Genomic DNA, 17,714 nt, shown 5'->3' on the forward strand with positions numbered 1-17,714 from the left:
TGAATTGTCTGTAGGTGACATTGAAAATGTCGATGGCTAATGCAGAATCGTTAAGCAGTTGAGTCGCTCTGTTTATTGGCGCGTTCTGACAGGCAGAAGTCCTCGCTTTCGGAGCATATAAGAGTGCATGGGATCTCCCTCGAGTATATTTGTTAGGGACATAAAAGTTAACCTCTTTCAACATAGGCGGATTTTGTATTGTACCAGAGATTAACTTAAAAAAGTGTTTGCCTAAAAATATTTTTCTGCGGGCTTCTAATGTATTGAAATCGAGCATTCCTGTTAAGAACAAGGATGGATACAGGAATGGATAGTATGTATATTCCCTCATATACAGGTAACGCATAAACCTTTTTTGTACTTTTCTATTTCTAAGATATGGTTTTGTTCAGAAGGGGCCCAAATAATGGAGCTGTATTCCAGGATGCTGCGGACAAGTGCTTCATATGTTCTCCGTATTGCAATTCCATTAGTAAATGATCTCGCATTACGAAGAACAAATCCAAGCATTTTGTTGGCGCGGGACACAATGTCATATATGTGGGATTTGAAAGAGAGATTTGCTTTGAAGATCACCCCAAGGTCACAAATTTCGTTTTTGCGTGTTAATATATTTTTATTAATGTGATAAGGGAATAGAAATGTATCTTTGGATCTTGTAAATGTAACTACACTGCATTTCTGGATGCTGAAGGGTAATTTATTTAATTCCGACCATTTGACAAGAAAATCAAGATCATTCTGCAGAAGAATGGAATCGATACAACTTTTGATAGCTCTGAAAAGTTTGATATCGTCAGCAAAGAGTAGATATTTTGAGCGGTTAATGGTCTTGCCTATATCATTAATGAATAAAAGAAAGAGCAGGGGTCCTAGATTCGATCCCTGGGGAATCCCGGAGTTAGTTTTGTATTTGTGAGAGAACTGGTGTCCGTAACTGACATACTGACGACGATTGTGTAAGTAGCTAGCTACGAAAGCGAGAAAATCCTGAGAGAATCCGATGTCACTCAATTTTATTAGTAAAATATCATGGTCGATTTTATCAAATGCTTTTTCGAAGTCTGTATAAATCACATCGACATGTAAAAAATTTTCAAACGATTTATTTATATAGGTGGTGAGATTCATAAGGTTTGTTGAGGGTGATAGAGTGGGGCGAAATCCATGCTGATTCTCGGTGAGTGTATGTTTTGTTTGATTATATATTTGTGAGTAAATTATGGTTTCTAAAAGTTTTGCGGGTGCTGATAAGACAGCTACAGGTCTGTAATTATCGATTGCCAATTTTTTGCCTTTTTTGTGTATAGGCGTGACTTTTGTTAGTTTCCACATATCAGGGAAGGTATTATTACGAAGTGAAAGGTTAAAAATGTGCTTTAGAGGTTGAATTAAATGTTTTGAGTATCTTTTGAGTATGATGGGTGGTATAAAATCTGGACCGACAGAGTATTTAGGTTTTAGCTTGTGAAAAGCGGCAACAATATCATCATCGTTAATTTCGTGAATTTGAACAGGTGTAAAGCATTGTGTGACGAAGAAGCTTTAGAGGAAATGTCAAGTTTGGGAATATTGTCGCTGAATACTGATTGAAAATAATCTGCGAAACCTTCTGCGATTTCAGAATATCCATTGTATTGATTTTCATCAAAGGTCATGTGATTAAGTTTGTCACAGCCGCGGCGTTTATCGTTCGTGTAAGACCAAAATCGACTTGGGTCTGTTATAATACTATTCTCTGCTTCACGTGTAAAGTCAGTGTAGGCCTTACCAATTAACTGCTTGATTAATTTTCGTGATTTTTTAAAGTTTGTTAAGGCATGTTCGGATTTAGTTTTTTTCCAAAGATGGTGCATTTTATTTTTCTCTCGTATGTGATGAATGATCTCTCCAGTGAACCATTTTGGATATTTTTCATCATTTCCGAGCATACGTGTGGATCTTTTCTGCATAAGTCAAAAATATTATTGAGCTGCTTATAAAACATTTCAGCAGCTAGGTTTACATCGAGGCAGTCATAATGATTCCAGTTATGTTGTTCTAAGGCATTTCTAAGTGTATGATCTGAGTTTTCGTTGAAAATCCAACCCATGTTTATGTCCGGGGGCAATATGTGTGATTTTTCTTGGGTTTTTGTTATGTACTCGAGTGTGAATGATAGTGAAGGGTGATTAAGGTCTTCTTTGACAAGTGGAGAATCATGGCGACGGACAACAGCATTTTTGGAATGTATGTTGCTTAATACTAAGTCTAACATGCGTGCATTTATGTTATAAACAGTGTTTACTTGTGTCAAATCATAAAAAGAACAAAAATAATCATAAACATCACTCGGGTTCTTCCCTGACGAAAAGTTAAAATCACCGAAGATAATAATATTATGTGTGTCGTTGCTTATCCAGAATATATAATGTGAGATATCGCGCTTATTTCTCGCCAGCGCCGTCGCATCTGCTGCCGTAATCTTGAATTTCCCGCCTTTCTTTTTGTAACACCCTTCAGTTGTCTATTGTCACCTTAGCAGTTGGCGTCCTGAGACGCCATCTTGATTCAATTTTGGCGTTTTTTCACCCACGCCGGTCGTGTAATTTTCGTTTGGGATTGTTTTAACGAAAAGAATATCTGTTGCTACCCGCAAATTGTCGTAAATTTTTATGAAAATTAGTGCTAAGTGATAGTGCGAACATTTTTGACAGTTATTAGCGTCTTCATTTTGTGCACGGGGTTAAAATGGCCTCAGACAAGGACCATGTAGAAGATGACGTAACCTCTAAACGACGTGATCGAAAGAGGCGACGCCGTTCAATATCAACAAGTTCGTCGAGCTCGCAATCTAGCGGTTCGGCGTCGCAAAATAGTAGGCGACGCAGGCGCACGAAGAGACGTAAGCGGAATGACAGACATCTGCTCAAAAGATTAGCATGTCAAGTCAAGACCCTGCAAGATTTTGTCATGGACAGGTCAACGCAGGAAGCCACTGTCAGCACGCCAAGTATAGTGGCACCCTCGCATGCATCTGGGAGCGTTTGCTCGTTGTCGCCTGAAAGGCAGTATCAGATGCCGGGTCCCTCTACTGTTCTGAAGGAGTCTGCAGCGCCAAAATCTTCTGCAACACATCTGGGTTTGGTGGAGAATCTCCAACGCTTCAACTCGAGCGAGTGGGCCAATGTCCGCTACGCATCCACTTTAAAAGAATATGTAGCTGATCCAGGCTTCAAGGAGCTGGAGGTGAACTGCGAGGTGCTGGCATTTGACTCCGCCTCACCAATATTTCCGGCTATGGAAAAGATGCTGGCTGCGGTAACGCATGCCTCATTGAAGCAGAGAGAGTGCCTTCAACAGGCTCTCCAAAAACTCATAAAATGGGGAAGCAGTTCAGAAAGTTCTCTGTCAGGCGAGGCTTTAGAGGAACAACTGGACAGCCTGTTAGGAGAGGACTCCGAGTTTATAAAATGCTCTGACGATATCTTGCAGATAACCTGCGGAAAGCGAGCTGAAATCATTCAGCACAGAAGGGATAAGATTTTGAGCAGCTGTAAGACTGGAGTGGAACGGAAGCTATTCAGCAGAATTCCTCCTTCTTCCACTCATCTTTTTGGGGAAGAAGCACTGTCCGCGCAGTTGCAGAAACTGGGTGGTATAACAAAGTGCTTTAGTCAAGTGCGCCTACCTCAGGGTAGCCACTCGGCGCACAACCGCCCTTCAACATCTAAGGAGGTTGTTGCCTTTCCCCCCAAGCAGACATCAAAGGAAAATATGGCATTTCCCTCGTTTCCCCGGCGGGCAGACCACGGGCGAGACCCCCAGTATTCCTCCCAAGCGAGGGGTAGGGGTAGGGAACAGAAGCGTGGCGCGAGGGGGCAGACCTCTCGTGGCCGCTTCAACAGATGACTATCAACCATTTCGGGCCGGTCAACTACAGGATTATTGGATAGAATGGCGGACCCTAGATGCCCCAGAGACCATCTTACGTATGATAAGGGGATACCGCATACCATTCATCCGAAAGCCCTTGTTGATAAGTCCAAGCCAAGCTCTCGCAAGGAGATTCAAAACAAAAGTAACCCCGGAAATGACACTCGAAATAAGAAAGATGATGAGAGATGGTACATTGGAAAGAGCTGGCGACAATGCCTCCTTCCTATCAACACTTTTTCTGGTTCAAAAGAGCGACGGCTCAAGAAGACCAATCTTCAATTTAAAAGCTCTCAATTTAGATGTAGCTTGGAAAAAGTTTTCTCTGATATCTCACCACAAGGTCCCACACTTTCTTCAAGCCAACGATTGGATGACAAAAATAGACCTCTCACAGGCCTACTTCCACATACCGGTCGCAAAAGCTCACCGTTGCTTTCTGAGATTGTATTACGGAGGCCTTCACTTACAGATGACATGCCTGCCTCAAGGCCTGAGCAGTGCACCACAGGCCTTTGCAGCCATCACAAATTGGATTGCAGAAATCCTGCGGAGACGGGGTATCAGGATCATTGTGTACCTAGACGACTTTCTCCTGGCTCATCAGAACAGAGAGGTCCTCCTCAGTCAAACACGAGAAGCTCTTCAATTATTGGAGCGGTTAGGTTGGTCGGTAAATTTCCAAAAGTGTGTCCGTCAGCCAGCACAGTCAGTGGAATATCTAGGAATTGTTTGGAACCCCCATCTGAATCAGAAGACCTTAACCGAATACAGACGACAAGGTCTTTGGAACTCACTTCAGAGCCTCGTGACAAAGGGAAGATGGACTCTGAAAGAAGCTCAGAGTATTTTAGGAAAGTTGAATTTTGCTACCTTTGTGGTCCCCAGAGGTCGACTCCATACTCGACTGATACAATTACAGTTGCAGTTAATGCTGAAGCTGACCCCTCAGCAGAAATCTCCGATAAAGAAGGAAGTCTTGTCGGAAATGAAATGGTGGATGAACAACTTAGATCATGTTTCAACTCTTCATGTTCCCAGCCCAACACATTTTCTGACCACAGATGCGGCGGATCACGGCTGGGGAGCCCTGATCGACGATGTACCTCTGTCGGGTTGTTGGACAGACAGTCAGAGGGGGGGACATTGCAACATGAAGGAGATGACAGCAATCTTAAATGCCTTAACATCTCTGACTCAGAATTTGAGAAGTTCTTCGTTACTCATTCAATCAGACAACAGGACAGTTGTAGCCTACTTGAGGAACGAGGGAGGCACCAAGTCAATGGGTCTCCTTCATCTGACATTTCAGATTCTCGCGCTTTTGGACGAGCACAGAATCTCTTTACAAGTGCAGTATTTGCCGGGACGCTACAATGGCCTCGCGGATCATCTATCCCGAGGGATGACATTACCAGAATGGCACCTCCTACCCCCAGCGGTAGGAGCTGTCTTTCACAAGTGGGGCAGTCCAGTAGTGGATCTATTCGCTTCCTCGAGAGCTCACGTCGTGGATCAGTATGTCTCGATAGATCCCCACGACAAGAGAGCGATGTTTCACAATGCTTTCAGCAGGAGTTGGCATTTCCCCTTGGCATGGATCTTTCCTCCCCCCTGCTTAATGCCACGAGTGCTGGCACACCTGAACAAGTCGTCAGGGGTGTATCTGGTTGTAGCCCCAGATTGGCCAAAAGTGTTTTGGTTACCAGACCTAAAGAAAAGAGCCCTAGACCAACCTCACATAATACCCATGTTGGTCGACAACTTGATAGACTTATCGACAGGACTTCATCCTCAACAGCTCCAGAAGCTCCAACTACAGGTGTGGAAGATTGGGGGTGGAGTGAAGCATTGAACGATTGGTCACAGCAAGAGAAAGCTCTATTGAATGCGGGTTGGCGCAAATCTACGCTTTCAACTTATCACATGGCATGGAAGAGCTGGAAGGAATGGTGCTCCATTAACAATACCTGTCCTAATAACCCTTCGGGATCTCAGCTGGCACGGTTTTTAGCATACCTAAGAGTGAAAAAAGGCTTGGCTCCCAGTACCATAGCGCTTCACAAGTCTGCAGTGTCGGTTTTGTGTGACCCCAATGGCGATTTGAGGACTAGTAATCATCCCTTGGTCAAGCGAGTGATGAGAGGTATAAGGAATTCTGTAAATGAGAAGCCTAGAGCATTTACTTGGGATCCAGGACTCTTGGTGTCTTGGCTTTGTAAAAATCCTCCAAAGGACCTGACTCTTTTCGAAGCATCTCGTAGATGTGCTGTTATTTTACTACTGGCGTCAGGAAGACGAGTACATGATCTGACCTTGCTACATACATCTCCTGATAATCTTGTTGACAATGATGATCACATTATATTATGGCCAATTTTTGGTTCTAAGACGGACACCTCTACACATAGACAGTCTGGTTGGAAGCTTTGCAAAGCAGAGGATCGTAATATAGATCCTATATTTTGGTTGAGAAAACTTATGTTCTTGAGTGAGAACAGGAGACAGGAAGCTGGTGTTGAATGTCTGTTTATTTCCACACTGGGGCCTGCAAGACCAGCCTCAAGAACTGTTATTGGTGGATGGATTAAAACTATTTTGAAGGACGCTGGGATTGACGCCTCCCCTGGGAGTTTGAGATCAGCAGTAGCCTCAAGGAGTTGGCTGGAAGACTGCCCTATAGACACCATTTTGGAAAGAGGAAACTGGCGTTCAGAAAACACTTTCAAGAAATATTATAAAAAGCAAATCAGAGTTCTCAATGTTGAGGTGCTGAATCCCCCCATTCACTCTCAGTCTTTGACTAAGTTATTTCAAGCAATACAGTAATAGTCACAATTTTGGCTTTAGAATTGTCACCAAGCGATAACAAACACTTCTCACATTATATATTCTGGATAAGCAACGACACACATAATGATGGAGTTTTACCTACCATTAAAACTCTTATTATGTTGTCTTGCTTATCCAGAATATACTTAAGCTCTGCTTGGTGAGTCCAAATTGAATCAAGATGGCGTCTCAGGACGCCAACTGCTAAGGTGACAATAGACAACTGAAGGGTGTTACAAAAAGAAAGGCGGGAAATTCAAGATTACGGCAGCAGATGCGACGGCGCTGGCGAGAAATAAGCGCGATATCTCACATTATATATTCTGGATAAGCAAGACAACATAATAAGAGTTTTAATGGTAGGTAAAACTCCATCATTTTTAGATTGTAGTTTTGCACTTTCACTAATGATTTTCTCGTAAAATAATTTATATTGTTCCGATTTTGTATTTGGAGGAAAGTATACTACACATATATATATGATGAAATTTCTGTGTGATACTTTCACCCACAAGTCTTCACCTTGGGTTTCCATGTATTCCAGTCTTTCAGCGTGTGAGTGGCTGTCAGCTCGGAGGGCCAGGAGTGTCCCTCCTCCGCGACTGCCTCTATCCTTCCTGTATACGTGGTATAGATTTCCGAATAGCTCGGCGGAAAAAGTGCCCGAAGTTAGCCACGTTTCAGTAAGAGCAACCAGAAGTGGTTTCTGACACATTACATTGGTCATAAAATCTAAAATTTTATTATTTAAACTTCTGACGTTTTGGTAGATTCCACTAATATTGGTTTTCGTGCGTGTTGGTGTCGGCCATCTGGGTTTTGGGTCGTGGCCTCCGAAATGACCATTCGTTGAAGGCCACGTTTTCAGGCCAGATCATGGGGTCCAGGAAAAAATGGAAACTATTTTCCGGAATTCCTATTTTGAAAGAGGCATACCTCTCATGTCTCGTAACGAGTTTCTCTACCGTAAATTCTAGATCGGGCTTCTTCTTTTTTAGAAATGAGGTTATTTGATCAACCGTGGTTGCCCGGTGGAACATGAATGCATGTAAGTGCAGATTTTTTGGGATGGCCACCAAGTTTTCATCCGCAAATCCTGTCCCTTTAGAAATTGGGCAAGGCCGTGTTCATTTTGCCGTTGACGACGGCATCACTGTATGATTTTAAAGATGTGGTAGTCTGTTCGGACGTCGGGGAAAATACCGATGATGGTCGATTACGAGATGGCGCTGCAGTAGACGTGGAGGTGTTATCTTCCTCGGATGCATGTTTTTTAGCACTGGATCTTGTAGTCATTCTGCGCGCAAATAGTATCTGAGGGCCGCTTGTAGGGGCTACAGTGATTACTGGAGTACTGGATGAGCCGGGCAGGGCGGCGGGGGCGGGGTGCGGCGGGCTATACGGCTGCAACGCTTGGGATACACACACATTTGCGTCACTCACACTGGCACCGGGGGCCGGCGCTAGTACTTTCAAGACGGTACTTGTACCTTGCGCGATGTTACTGGCAGTTGCAGTAGGTAGTATTGTTTTTGTTAATTCACGATTTAAAATTGCTTCAACGGACTTTAATCGCACTAACAATTCAGTAATTATTTTTCCTTGATCAAGGATAATGTTCCTCAGTTCTTGGAGCACGGGATCACTCATTTTATTTTCGCTATATAGAAATAAAAACTCTTAAAACGATTTTTAAAAGACAGCGCGACGAAGACGTGTTTACGTACGTGATGTTGGCAACTCCTCATCTCACAAGAACACTCCTGTCTGTACAGTGTAAATACATACAGCAAACTATATTGCCTATAACGGGTCGAAGTAACGTCAGCGGTTCAATGCTGCTAGCTCCTTTAATCAAGCTCCTGAAAGAAATACCTGTACCCTATACCCTCAGCATGTCTACATTGCGTCTGTGCATTATAAATGGACCGCCCTCCTTTACACAGTATTAGGTTTATCAAGTATTTTGGACTCTAACCCAAATGGCTGGGTGGCTCCCAAATTCAATTTTTGGACATACTTGACATTTGTATAGGGTTATGTTAGGTTAGGATTTATACAGGGTTAGCAGTTGGCCTAGTAAGAATCTGCTAGCCCTGTATAAGACGCCCAGCTTGGAAGCCAGATTTACTCGGGCTTCTGTGGAGTCCCGATACTTGAGCCGGTCTGAGATACTTATGCCCGTGCCACATGAGGCTAGTATATCAAGCCAGGATAGCTCCTGGATTAGCACAAGCCAGAATGGTTTACACAATGCTAGGAAATTTTAAGCCAGTATCAATACAGTGACAATCAACAACATACACTAGCCAATCATGTACAAGCTTCGCCGGCAACACAAAGCTAAACACAAAACCAGGATAGTAATTTTGGTGGTGGTCGGCGCTACTAGCTCAAATAATAGTACCCCATCCATCTTATTAAACTATCCTGCTAGCTTACTGGCTTCCTTTACTAGCTTACTAGCTTAAAAACAAAGCTAGTTCTGTTAACATATAGCTTACTGATTTGCAATAGCTTGCTGTCCTGGCTTGAAATACAACGCTCGTGTAGCTATTACTCCAAATATTTCAATCGCGTCTATATTTGGGAGGGTGAGATTAGTTGAATGTCTTTGAGAGACACAAGAGTGTAGAACAGGGATAAGAGAATCTGGAATGCGTTATGATATTGATTGAGTACCAGTTAGAATGACGTTGACCGCCGCAGCTGAATGTCCAGCGGAGTTGGAAGCTTTGCACACGTATCTTCCTTCACTCTTCTCATCCAAGTTTGTTATCAAATATTCTGCAGTGGCACTCTGACTGGAAAATAAAATAACTGTGTTAATAAAGGAAAGTGAACGTAACATTAAATATGAAACAGAAAATCTGTTTGTTGTTCGTGTCTGATGCTGTAACTCTGGTATTGTGAATGTGCACAGCTTATTATGTAGGGATTTTATAGGACCGTGGTAATAGTACTAGCTGTACTCCGCTACGCATTGCTGTGGCTCAGTCTGTCTGTGCAGATAGAGAAACAATAGAACATGTTGCTTTTACGTCCAACAGACGGCGCTGTTTTTACCTGTCACGGGTGTTATTTAATAAAATTTTGAACACTTGATTACTGTCTAAATCTGATTTCGATAAACTACGCGCAAAACCGGGACAATGCTAGGGACTTGGGTTAATTAGAGATAAAAAAAGCTGAAATATTTTGACCAATACAAGGTAATCCAACAGGTATTCCAGGGGAAGATGGGGCAAATCTCTTTCATGACTTCGAAACCTGCATGAATGGTACTAGTACAGTTGCACCCAATCTAAAAATTGCCTTGATGATAGCCAACCTCCGATAGAAGATGGTAGCTGAAGAAGAAGAGAATAGAATGATTAAACTCACACATGGTCCTGTCTGTCCATCACCGGGGCCCCATTCCTGAACCACCAAACAGTTATTGGCACCATACTCTGTACCACACATTGCAGAACCAAAGGGCTGTGAATTTGTCCAGTTATCTATAAAAATACAATGTTTCTCAGAAATTTAGATGTAACATTGTCATTAAATGGCCACTCTGAACCATTTTCTTTTGTTGAAATTTGAAAGGTTCCTGTTATGCCTTATGATAGTTGCCATTTTCTGCTGATCACAATTAGTTCTAAAGCTAAAATAGATTTAGAATCAGCACTTAACGGGGAGCTTTGAACTATCAAAAAAACAAAATGGCGCTGAATGGCGATTTGGTGAAAATGCTACATTCAAATTTCAGTGAAACAATCCGTTCTAAGTTTAGTATCAAATTATAAGATTAATAAATATAGATAAATGACATAGAAACACGTACCTCAGTCGGAACTTTTAGGATCGGTTTTTCTGAAAAAATAATAGAATAGTATTTAGATACACACTAATATAATGTAGATATCCTCCTTACAGTATCCTTACAAAAGCTCGGAGGAAAATAATACAAATATAGGCGGGGTTGCTCGAATGATTTGTTTCCAGTTTTCAGAAAAAAGTATAGACTACATAATTAAACCTAGATTGATTCATTTTAGTTACATATTTATATTATTTTTAATTATAAACTAATGTATATAATTACAAATGTTTATAAGACAAGGTTTTTATGCAAAGCACAAAGGATAACAAATTATTATGAGCAATAATTATTCAATCATTGAAGACAATATTAGCGATTTCTAAACGAAAATCAGAAAAATCAGAAAAGGATACGGTCACATCTAGTCCTAGATGTGTCAGAAAAGGATACGGTCACATCTAGTCCTAGATGTGACTGTATCCTTTTCTGATTTTTCTGTTTCAGATTTTCGTTGAGAAATCGCTAATATTGTCTTCAATAATTAAATATTACAATTTGAGGTTTTACTCAATAAAGTTATTCCAAAAAATAAAACAATAATTATTCACCTGAAATATGAAATAACTTCTGATTGCTAGTCAACTGTTCTAACTTTAGTATTTTTCATACAACAATAATTAATCAATGCAATACAAGTAAAAATAAATAAAATCAGTACCTGGCAACTGTGGGTTGATTCCAGTGGAGCTAATTCGTCTTAATAAATTTCCACCTTTGTCGATTCCATTAATCTATAAAAAAAGGTCACATAATATTTATATTCTTAATATTTCCACTGATTATAGTTGATACTTGCTCAATAAGTCAATTTAGATTATCGTCATTTTGATCAAACGCCCAAAATGTAATTGTGCTGTAAGCTTACACTGCTGACTATAATTGAGATGTGAAAACTTGTTTGTCTGAACAATCGCAGTGGAGTTATGTCACAAGCACAGGTTTTTTTATTAACCTACCCCACAATCTTTATGACCTGTACGCAGTATCCTGTATCCCAAGTTCTATAGAATATTGTGAAGTAAACGACATTATGCCTGTTTAGTATTGAAACAGTTTTGGATAATATCTACCATTTTTCCCATTATATACCTACTGTCATACCTACTATCCATTTCCTTCCTTAACCTTTTGAACGCGTTAATTTGCTCCGTTTTATCTATACCCGTACGCGGTACATATTTTCAAATACCTATGCATGCAATTAAATGTCAAATTATAGCATTCTGGCATGATTTATTGGACTATATAGACAGAACAGATTATTCTCCACAATATGATAACAAAACCTCGTGCGTCAACACTCTTAGATGTTTATAAAAACAAAATCATAAAATTTCATACACAGACGTACCGTATCTTTTGAATGTGGTCCCGCCATTCACTCGGCGTGTGTGTACTTAGGTGATAGACACAAGTGGGACACCATGAGCACTTATCATTTTTTGTTATGAAAACTTTTTCTAAAACTGGACACTTAAATTTTATGTCACTTAATATAATAACAAAATTGAACTAACGCCATCCGTTGACAAAATTGTAAACTATAGCACTCGAAGGCGCAAAGAGGCTCACTTGATTATCGATGTTTTTTAATGAAATACAATTTTATTTTCGAGAAATTATTGTAGATGTCGTGATAGTTCTATGAATGTTCAAGCGAGCGGGAAATAAATTTATGTCAAAAGACCGCTGGAATATCGGTATTCAAAGTTTCCGTATCAACTGTTGATACAGCCGCGTGTGAGTATGGACTTTTTGCCGTAACAACAGTTGATACGGCCGCGTGCAAAGAGTTAAAAACAGCCTTACCCACACTTGAAAAGAAGAAGATTTTATGTTGCATTGTAAATTGTCGCAAGTCAACAGTCGAATTCGTGTCGTATAGCAAGAAGGTGCAATCGTAGTATCCTCGTTGTATTATTCACATGCTTTGTGCTAAATATCAAAATCACATCTCGTTTATCTCGTTGTGGAGGAAATTTCACCCGAACAGTGCAAGTGCATTGAGAGCCCTATTGCCCTGATTCATGGGAATTCAAGGTAGTCTGTTTCCTTCATTCCACTTTTCCCGTGATTTATTCAAAACCAACTGAATGAGCTCTTTACTGTCGTATTTTATTGTGGATTTGATTTACGGTTCATTTTACGTGTAATAGAACACGTTACAATGCCAATAAAAAAAGAAGATATTCCCACGGTTGAATCAAGGTTGTGAAACCAACAAAAAACCCGTTATCCCGGGATTAAGAAAAGCCCAGCACTGGGATTATGGTGCCGACAAAGGTCCGGAATCTACTGGTTACCTAGGAATTTGCTAGCTCAGGACTGAATCAAAGGTGAGAACCCAACGCATTTGTCCACTCAATTATCCGGTCAATTCCAGTTGTCAGAGCCGGTCCTGTGCAGACCAATTGGAGCATTTGACTTGCCAAGGCGCAAAGGAACCAAGGAGTCAAGGCCCTGATAATAACCTAACACAGTGCACTTAAGTTCCTAATACTTTTTACTACTAGTTTACTAGTGTCAGGAGCCATTTATCTCAGAGCGGGCCCTGCCAGTTGTGTGAACTAGCCTCCGGATAGTAAAAATGTGTGACAAGGCAGGCAACATTAATAAGAAATCAAATCAGCACAAACTTATTTGCGAATAATTACAGTAGGAAATCTTTAGTTCTTACCGCAATATTAAACAGAGAAGAAGGGGGTAGGAAAGGATCCGTGCTGAACAAATGTGGTTCATTTTGTATCTTCTTCAATTTCTTGAGAGGAACTTCAAAGTAAGTGTCGCCGTTGACATTCAGCAGCTCTGCAGAGGTCAGGGTGTCTATTTCAATCTCGTCATCGATGGCGATCATCATGCTGTTTTGTGCACCTGGCAGATCATTTAATAAATCTTTTATTTTATGTTATGGGGAGAAAAATCATTGCATTTTACACTTCTTTACGATCTGAGAATCTAAACGTTGATTAAAATTATTTTAGCCATGTTAAGTGAGCAGATCCTTCCTATCGGATATGTACAAAACTTCCAACGTCCTTGCGATATCTTTGCCAAACATTTCTGAGAAACAGCCTTTTGTGTTGTTTTCGCCCAGTTATTATTTTGATTTAAAAGGGACAACAAAGAGTACTTGATGATCGAATTTGAATACCTATTCTAAACATTTTGACAGTAGTTATTCGAAAAGTCTTACAGTGTATCTTTTATTAATTTTACTGGAATATTCTTTTTGAAGTCGAAGAACAAATTTTAAACATGCTGTATGCAAACAAAGTAGGTTATGACTCATTTTATTAAGAGCGGGAGCCACGGTACCAGCTCAATATTTTCGTACGGCTCAGAGTCGACTCAATTGAACAATTTAACAGGAGCTGTTAGCTCGGAGTGCATGAACAATGAGAGCTTCCCCGGTACAGTTCCCCCAATACGGCTCCCGGCTTCTAGCGTAAGCGTATGCCTCTTGCTACCGGTACCCAGCCTCGTACCACGAGAAAAATAAGACGCTCGGTTTTCACCAGGTGTAGGTACATGTGGCCAAGTCCAGATGTCGGACTTTCAGAAGCCGTTTACCATCCAATACTTGGATAATTTTAATCTTTAATAAAATATCTGCTGATAAAAAATAGTACCCGTTCAATAGAGTCGTGGTACAGTTTACCGGGAGTCATACGAATACAAAAAGAGCTAACTTAATTGTGCGGCTCGTACATGAACAACTCATCGCTAAAGCAAAGCATGAAAGCATGTAAATGAGTGCTATTTTAGCATCAACTGTGGATGCGATACCTATAACAAAGATTTTTGCCAAGCCTGTCTAACTGGGTGGAGTTCCCGTGTCGAGTGCAACATCAAAAATTAACTTACCGCTCAATGGTCGATTATTGGTTTCTATAAATTTGTCAGTCGGTTGGACGGAGAAACCGTGTTCGAAGTGCAGATCTGACAGACCTGTCACTTTGACGGAGTGGTTCTGGCGACTTCCCACTGTCAGGGTCCAGTGTCCTGGCTCGGGGTCAATGATATTCACTACCTGGAATGTGGAAATTAATTGACAGTAAAGATAAATTATATCATCATCACTTAATCTGCACATTACTCAAATCACTTTGTGCCTCGATTATGGGCTATCGATAACTTCCATTTGAAATAATTGACTGAGCATAGCGAATTTGTGTTTTAACTCAATACATTTGGCATTTTGTCTGTCAGTAAAATTATTTGTTACATTCCGTTTCAAGATGGTGGCCTTATTGGCATAAATAAACCACTCACTAGATTGATAATTTCGGGCTTTTTGTATGAAACAAATTGGTCATGCCAATATATAGACAGTAAAATTCTCATTCGTAGCCTACTTATTATACTACACACCAATGAAAAACTCTGAAAGTTTATTCCATAGACTTTCAGATTTTTTTATTGGTATATACAGGGTTTTCCAATAAGAGGTGTTATTTTGATATTCTAAGAAACTTTTCCCGTAAAAGATCAATGGTTTCGTTGAAAATAAACGTTGTCCAGATCAATACCGTCCAATTCCGGCCATAAAAAATCATTAATCATCTCTCGATAGCGCAATCCATTCACCGTAACTGTTGGTCCAGCCTCATTTTCGAAAAAGTAAGGTCCAATGACTCCGCCGGACCATAAACCGCACCAAAAAGTCACACTTTGAGGATAGAGAGGCTTTTCAACAATAACTCTTGGGTTATCCGAGCCCCAGATGCGACAATTTTGCTTGTTGACAAAGCCACCGAGGTGGAAATGGGCCTCAATGCGTTGTTGAATCGTGTATCGTCCCATTTTTATTGATGGCGTAGTTTCTACTTGTCAAATGTCAAAAAATGACAGCTTTAAAAGTAACATCTACCGAAATAGCGGGCTATTCAAAATAACACCTCTTATTGGAAAACCCTGTATTTCGATTTAAATTTTCGATCGGAGTTATACCACCCTGCTTATTGAAAACCACCGTTTTGTCCTGTCAGAGTTCGCATGGTAAATATTATGGTACTTACTGGCCTGCAGAAAGTTTGAAAAAAGAATTGTCATTAGGATGGTGACATTTCTTTGGATAAATTGTATAATTCCTTATTTGAAATTAAAAAGTACGTAAAATATTTATGGTTCATATAAGTAGGTAGGTATTTAAGTATCTACTTACAAATCTTATTTTTAACTACAATTACAGAACTACTAGTAATTATTTGCAGAGTTAGTAGAGAAATAAGTTATGATTGTTGAATCTGGGGAGTTAGTGAGTCCAGGAGTGACGGACATATCCCATTGCGGTGCAAAGTGATGATCCGAGAGAGTCCAGTTAGAGAGGTCAAAAGGTCTCCCTCCACCAATCTCTCCTGATCCGGCCTGCCATGCAGTTGGTGGACAGACACATCTGCGGCAAAGACCCGGATAAACCTCACCAAGTCACCAAAAGTAGCGAACCACTTGGGGTGACCTATGGCAGAGGTGTTGGTTAAACAATAAATGGTTCCCGGGGCGGTGGTACCCATACCCGCCTCCCAAATTATTAAACATTTGCAAGATTATATGAGAACTATGTACTTCATCATCATCATCACTTTTGGCTCTACAACCCCTGGTGGGTCTTGGCCTCCTCAAGAGTCTTCCTCCACTCATCTCGGTCCCGCGCCAGCTCTCTCCGGTTTCAAAGCTCCAAGGCAGACAAATCTTTGAGGATGTTGTCGCTCCATCTTAACCTTGGCCTTCCCAGGCTCCTTCTCCCTATCGGTCTTGAGCTCAGCAGGGACTTTGGTTCTTGATGCTCGGTCATTCTCTCCACATGACCTAGCCACCGAAGTCTTCCCAGTTTTATGAACTATGTACTTACATCATTTTAATAAGTTACAATTAAAGGAAGAAGCCACATCATATAGCTTCAAAGCCGGTGAGTTGTTTTAACCTACAATCTGCAGGGTGAAGATTAGAATAATGATAGCTGACTTCTGATAGAAGAAAGGGGAAACATAATTCATATGGATGCATACCTTAACATCAGACAAGTCGAGGATGGGAATGATCTTAGGTGGTCCAATGTACGCCTTCCCGTGTGGATCCATCACCGTTATTTTAGGCTCATTGCCAGACACGGAGACCGTCACCTTCTTCAGGGTGTGATCCACCGTCAGCTGTAAATAATTCAAATGGATGCATACCTTAACATCAGACAAGTCGAGGATGGGAATGATCTTAGGTGGTCCAATGTACGCCTTCCCGTGTGGATCCATCACCGTTATTTTAGGCTCATTGCCAGACACGGAGACCGTCACCTTCTTCAGGGTGTGATCCACCGTCAGCTGTAAATAATTCAAATGGATGCATACCTTAACATCAGACAAGTCGAGGATAGGAATGATCTTGGGTGGTCCAATGTACGCCTTCCCGTGTGGATCCATCACCGTTATTTTAGGCTCATTGCCAGACACGGAGACCGTCACCTTCTTCAGGGTGTGATCCACCGTCAGCTTTAAATAATTCAAATGGATGCATACCTTAACATCAGACAAGTCGAGGATAGGAATGATCTTAGGTGGTCCAATGTACGCCTTCCCGTGTGGATCCATCACCGTTATTTTAGGCTCATTGCCAGACACGGACACCGTCACCTTCTTCAGGGTGTGATCCACCGTCAGCTGTAAATAATTCAAATGGATGCATACCTTAACATCAGACAAGTCGAGGATAGGAATGATCTTGGGTGGTCCAATGTACGCCTTCCCGTGTGGATCCATCACCGTTATTTTAGGCTCATTGCCAGACACGGAGACCGTCACCTTCTTCAGGGTGTGATCCACCGTCAGCTGTAAATAATTCAAATGGATGCATACCTTAACATCAGACAAGTCGAGGATAGGAATGATCTTAGGTGGTCCAATGTACGCCTTCCCGTGTGGATCCATCACCGTTATTTTAGGCTCATTGCCAGACACGGAGACCGTCACCTTCTTCAGGGTGTGATCCACCGTCAGCTGTAAATAATTCAAATGGATGCATACCTTAACATCAGACAAGTCGAGGATGGGAATGATCTTAGGTGGTCCAATGTACGCCTTCCCGTGTGGATCCATCACCGTTATTT

The 17,714-nt window shown here is 41.2% G+C and overlaps 1 protein-coding gene across 1 annotated transcript in view; it reads right to left on the reverse strand.

Moving 5' to 3' along the window:
• Window positions 1-17,703, reverse strand: part of LOC149413574 (hemicentin-1-like) — a 111,130-nt gene extending 93,427 nt beyond the window's left edge. Inside the window, exons 1-7 of the mRNA XM_089644426.1 lie at window positions 16,624-17,703; window positions 14,480-14,645; window positions 13,293-13,486; window positions 11,274-11,346; window positions 10,577-10,605; window positions 10,132-10,247; window positions 9,430-9,551 (exon numbers count right to left, since the gene is read on the reverse strand). Of these exons, the coding sequence (XP_089500552.1) occupies window positions 9,430-9,551; window positions 10,132-10,247; window positions 10,577-10,605; window positions 11,274-11,346; window positions 13,293-13,486; window positions 14,480-14,645; window positions 16,624-17,703 (1,780 nt within the window). The remainder of the gene's footprint in view (window positions 1-9,429; window positions 9,552-10,131; window positions 10,248-10,576; window positions 10,606-11,273; window positions 11,347-13,292; window positions 13,487-14,479; window positions 14,646-16,623) is intronic.
• Between the last annotated feature and the right edge of the window lie 11 nt (window positions 17,704-17,714).

This window comes from Hesperophylax consimilis, chromosome 21 (assembly GCF_061612785.1).
Source record: "Hesperophylax consimilis isolate HC1 chromosome 21, BYU_Hcon_1.0, whole genome shotgun sequence".
NCBI classification, from domain to species: domain Eukaryota; kingdom Metazoa; phylum Arthropoda; class Insecta; order Trichoptera; family Limnephilidae; genus Hesperophylax; species Hesperophylax consimilis.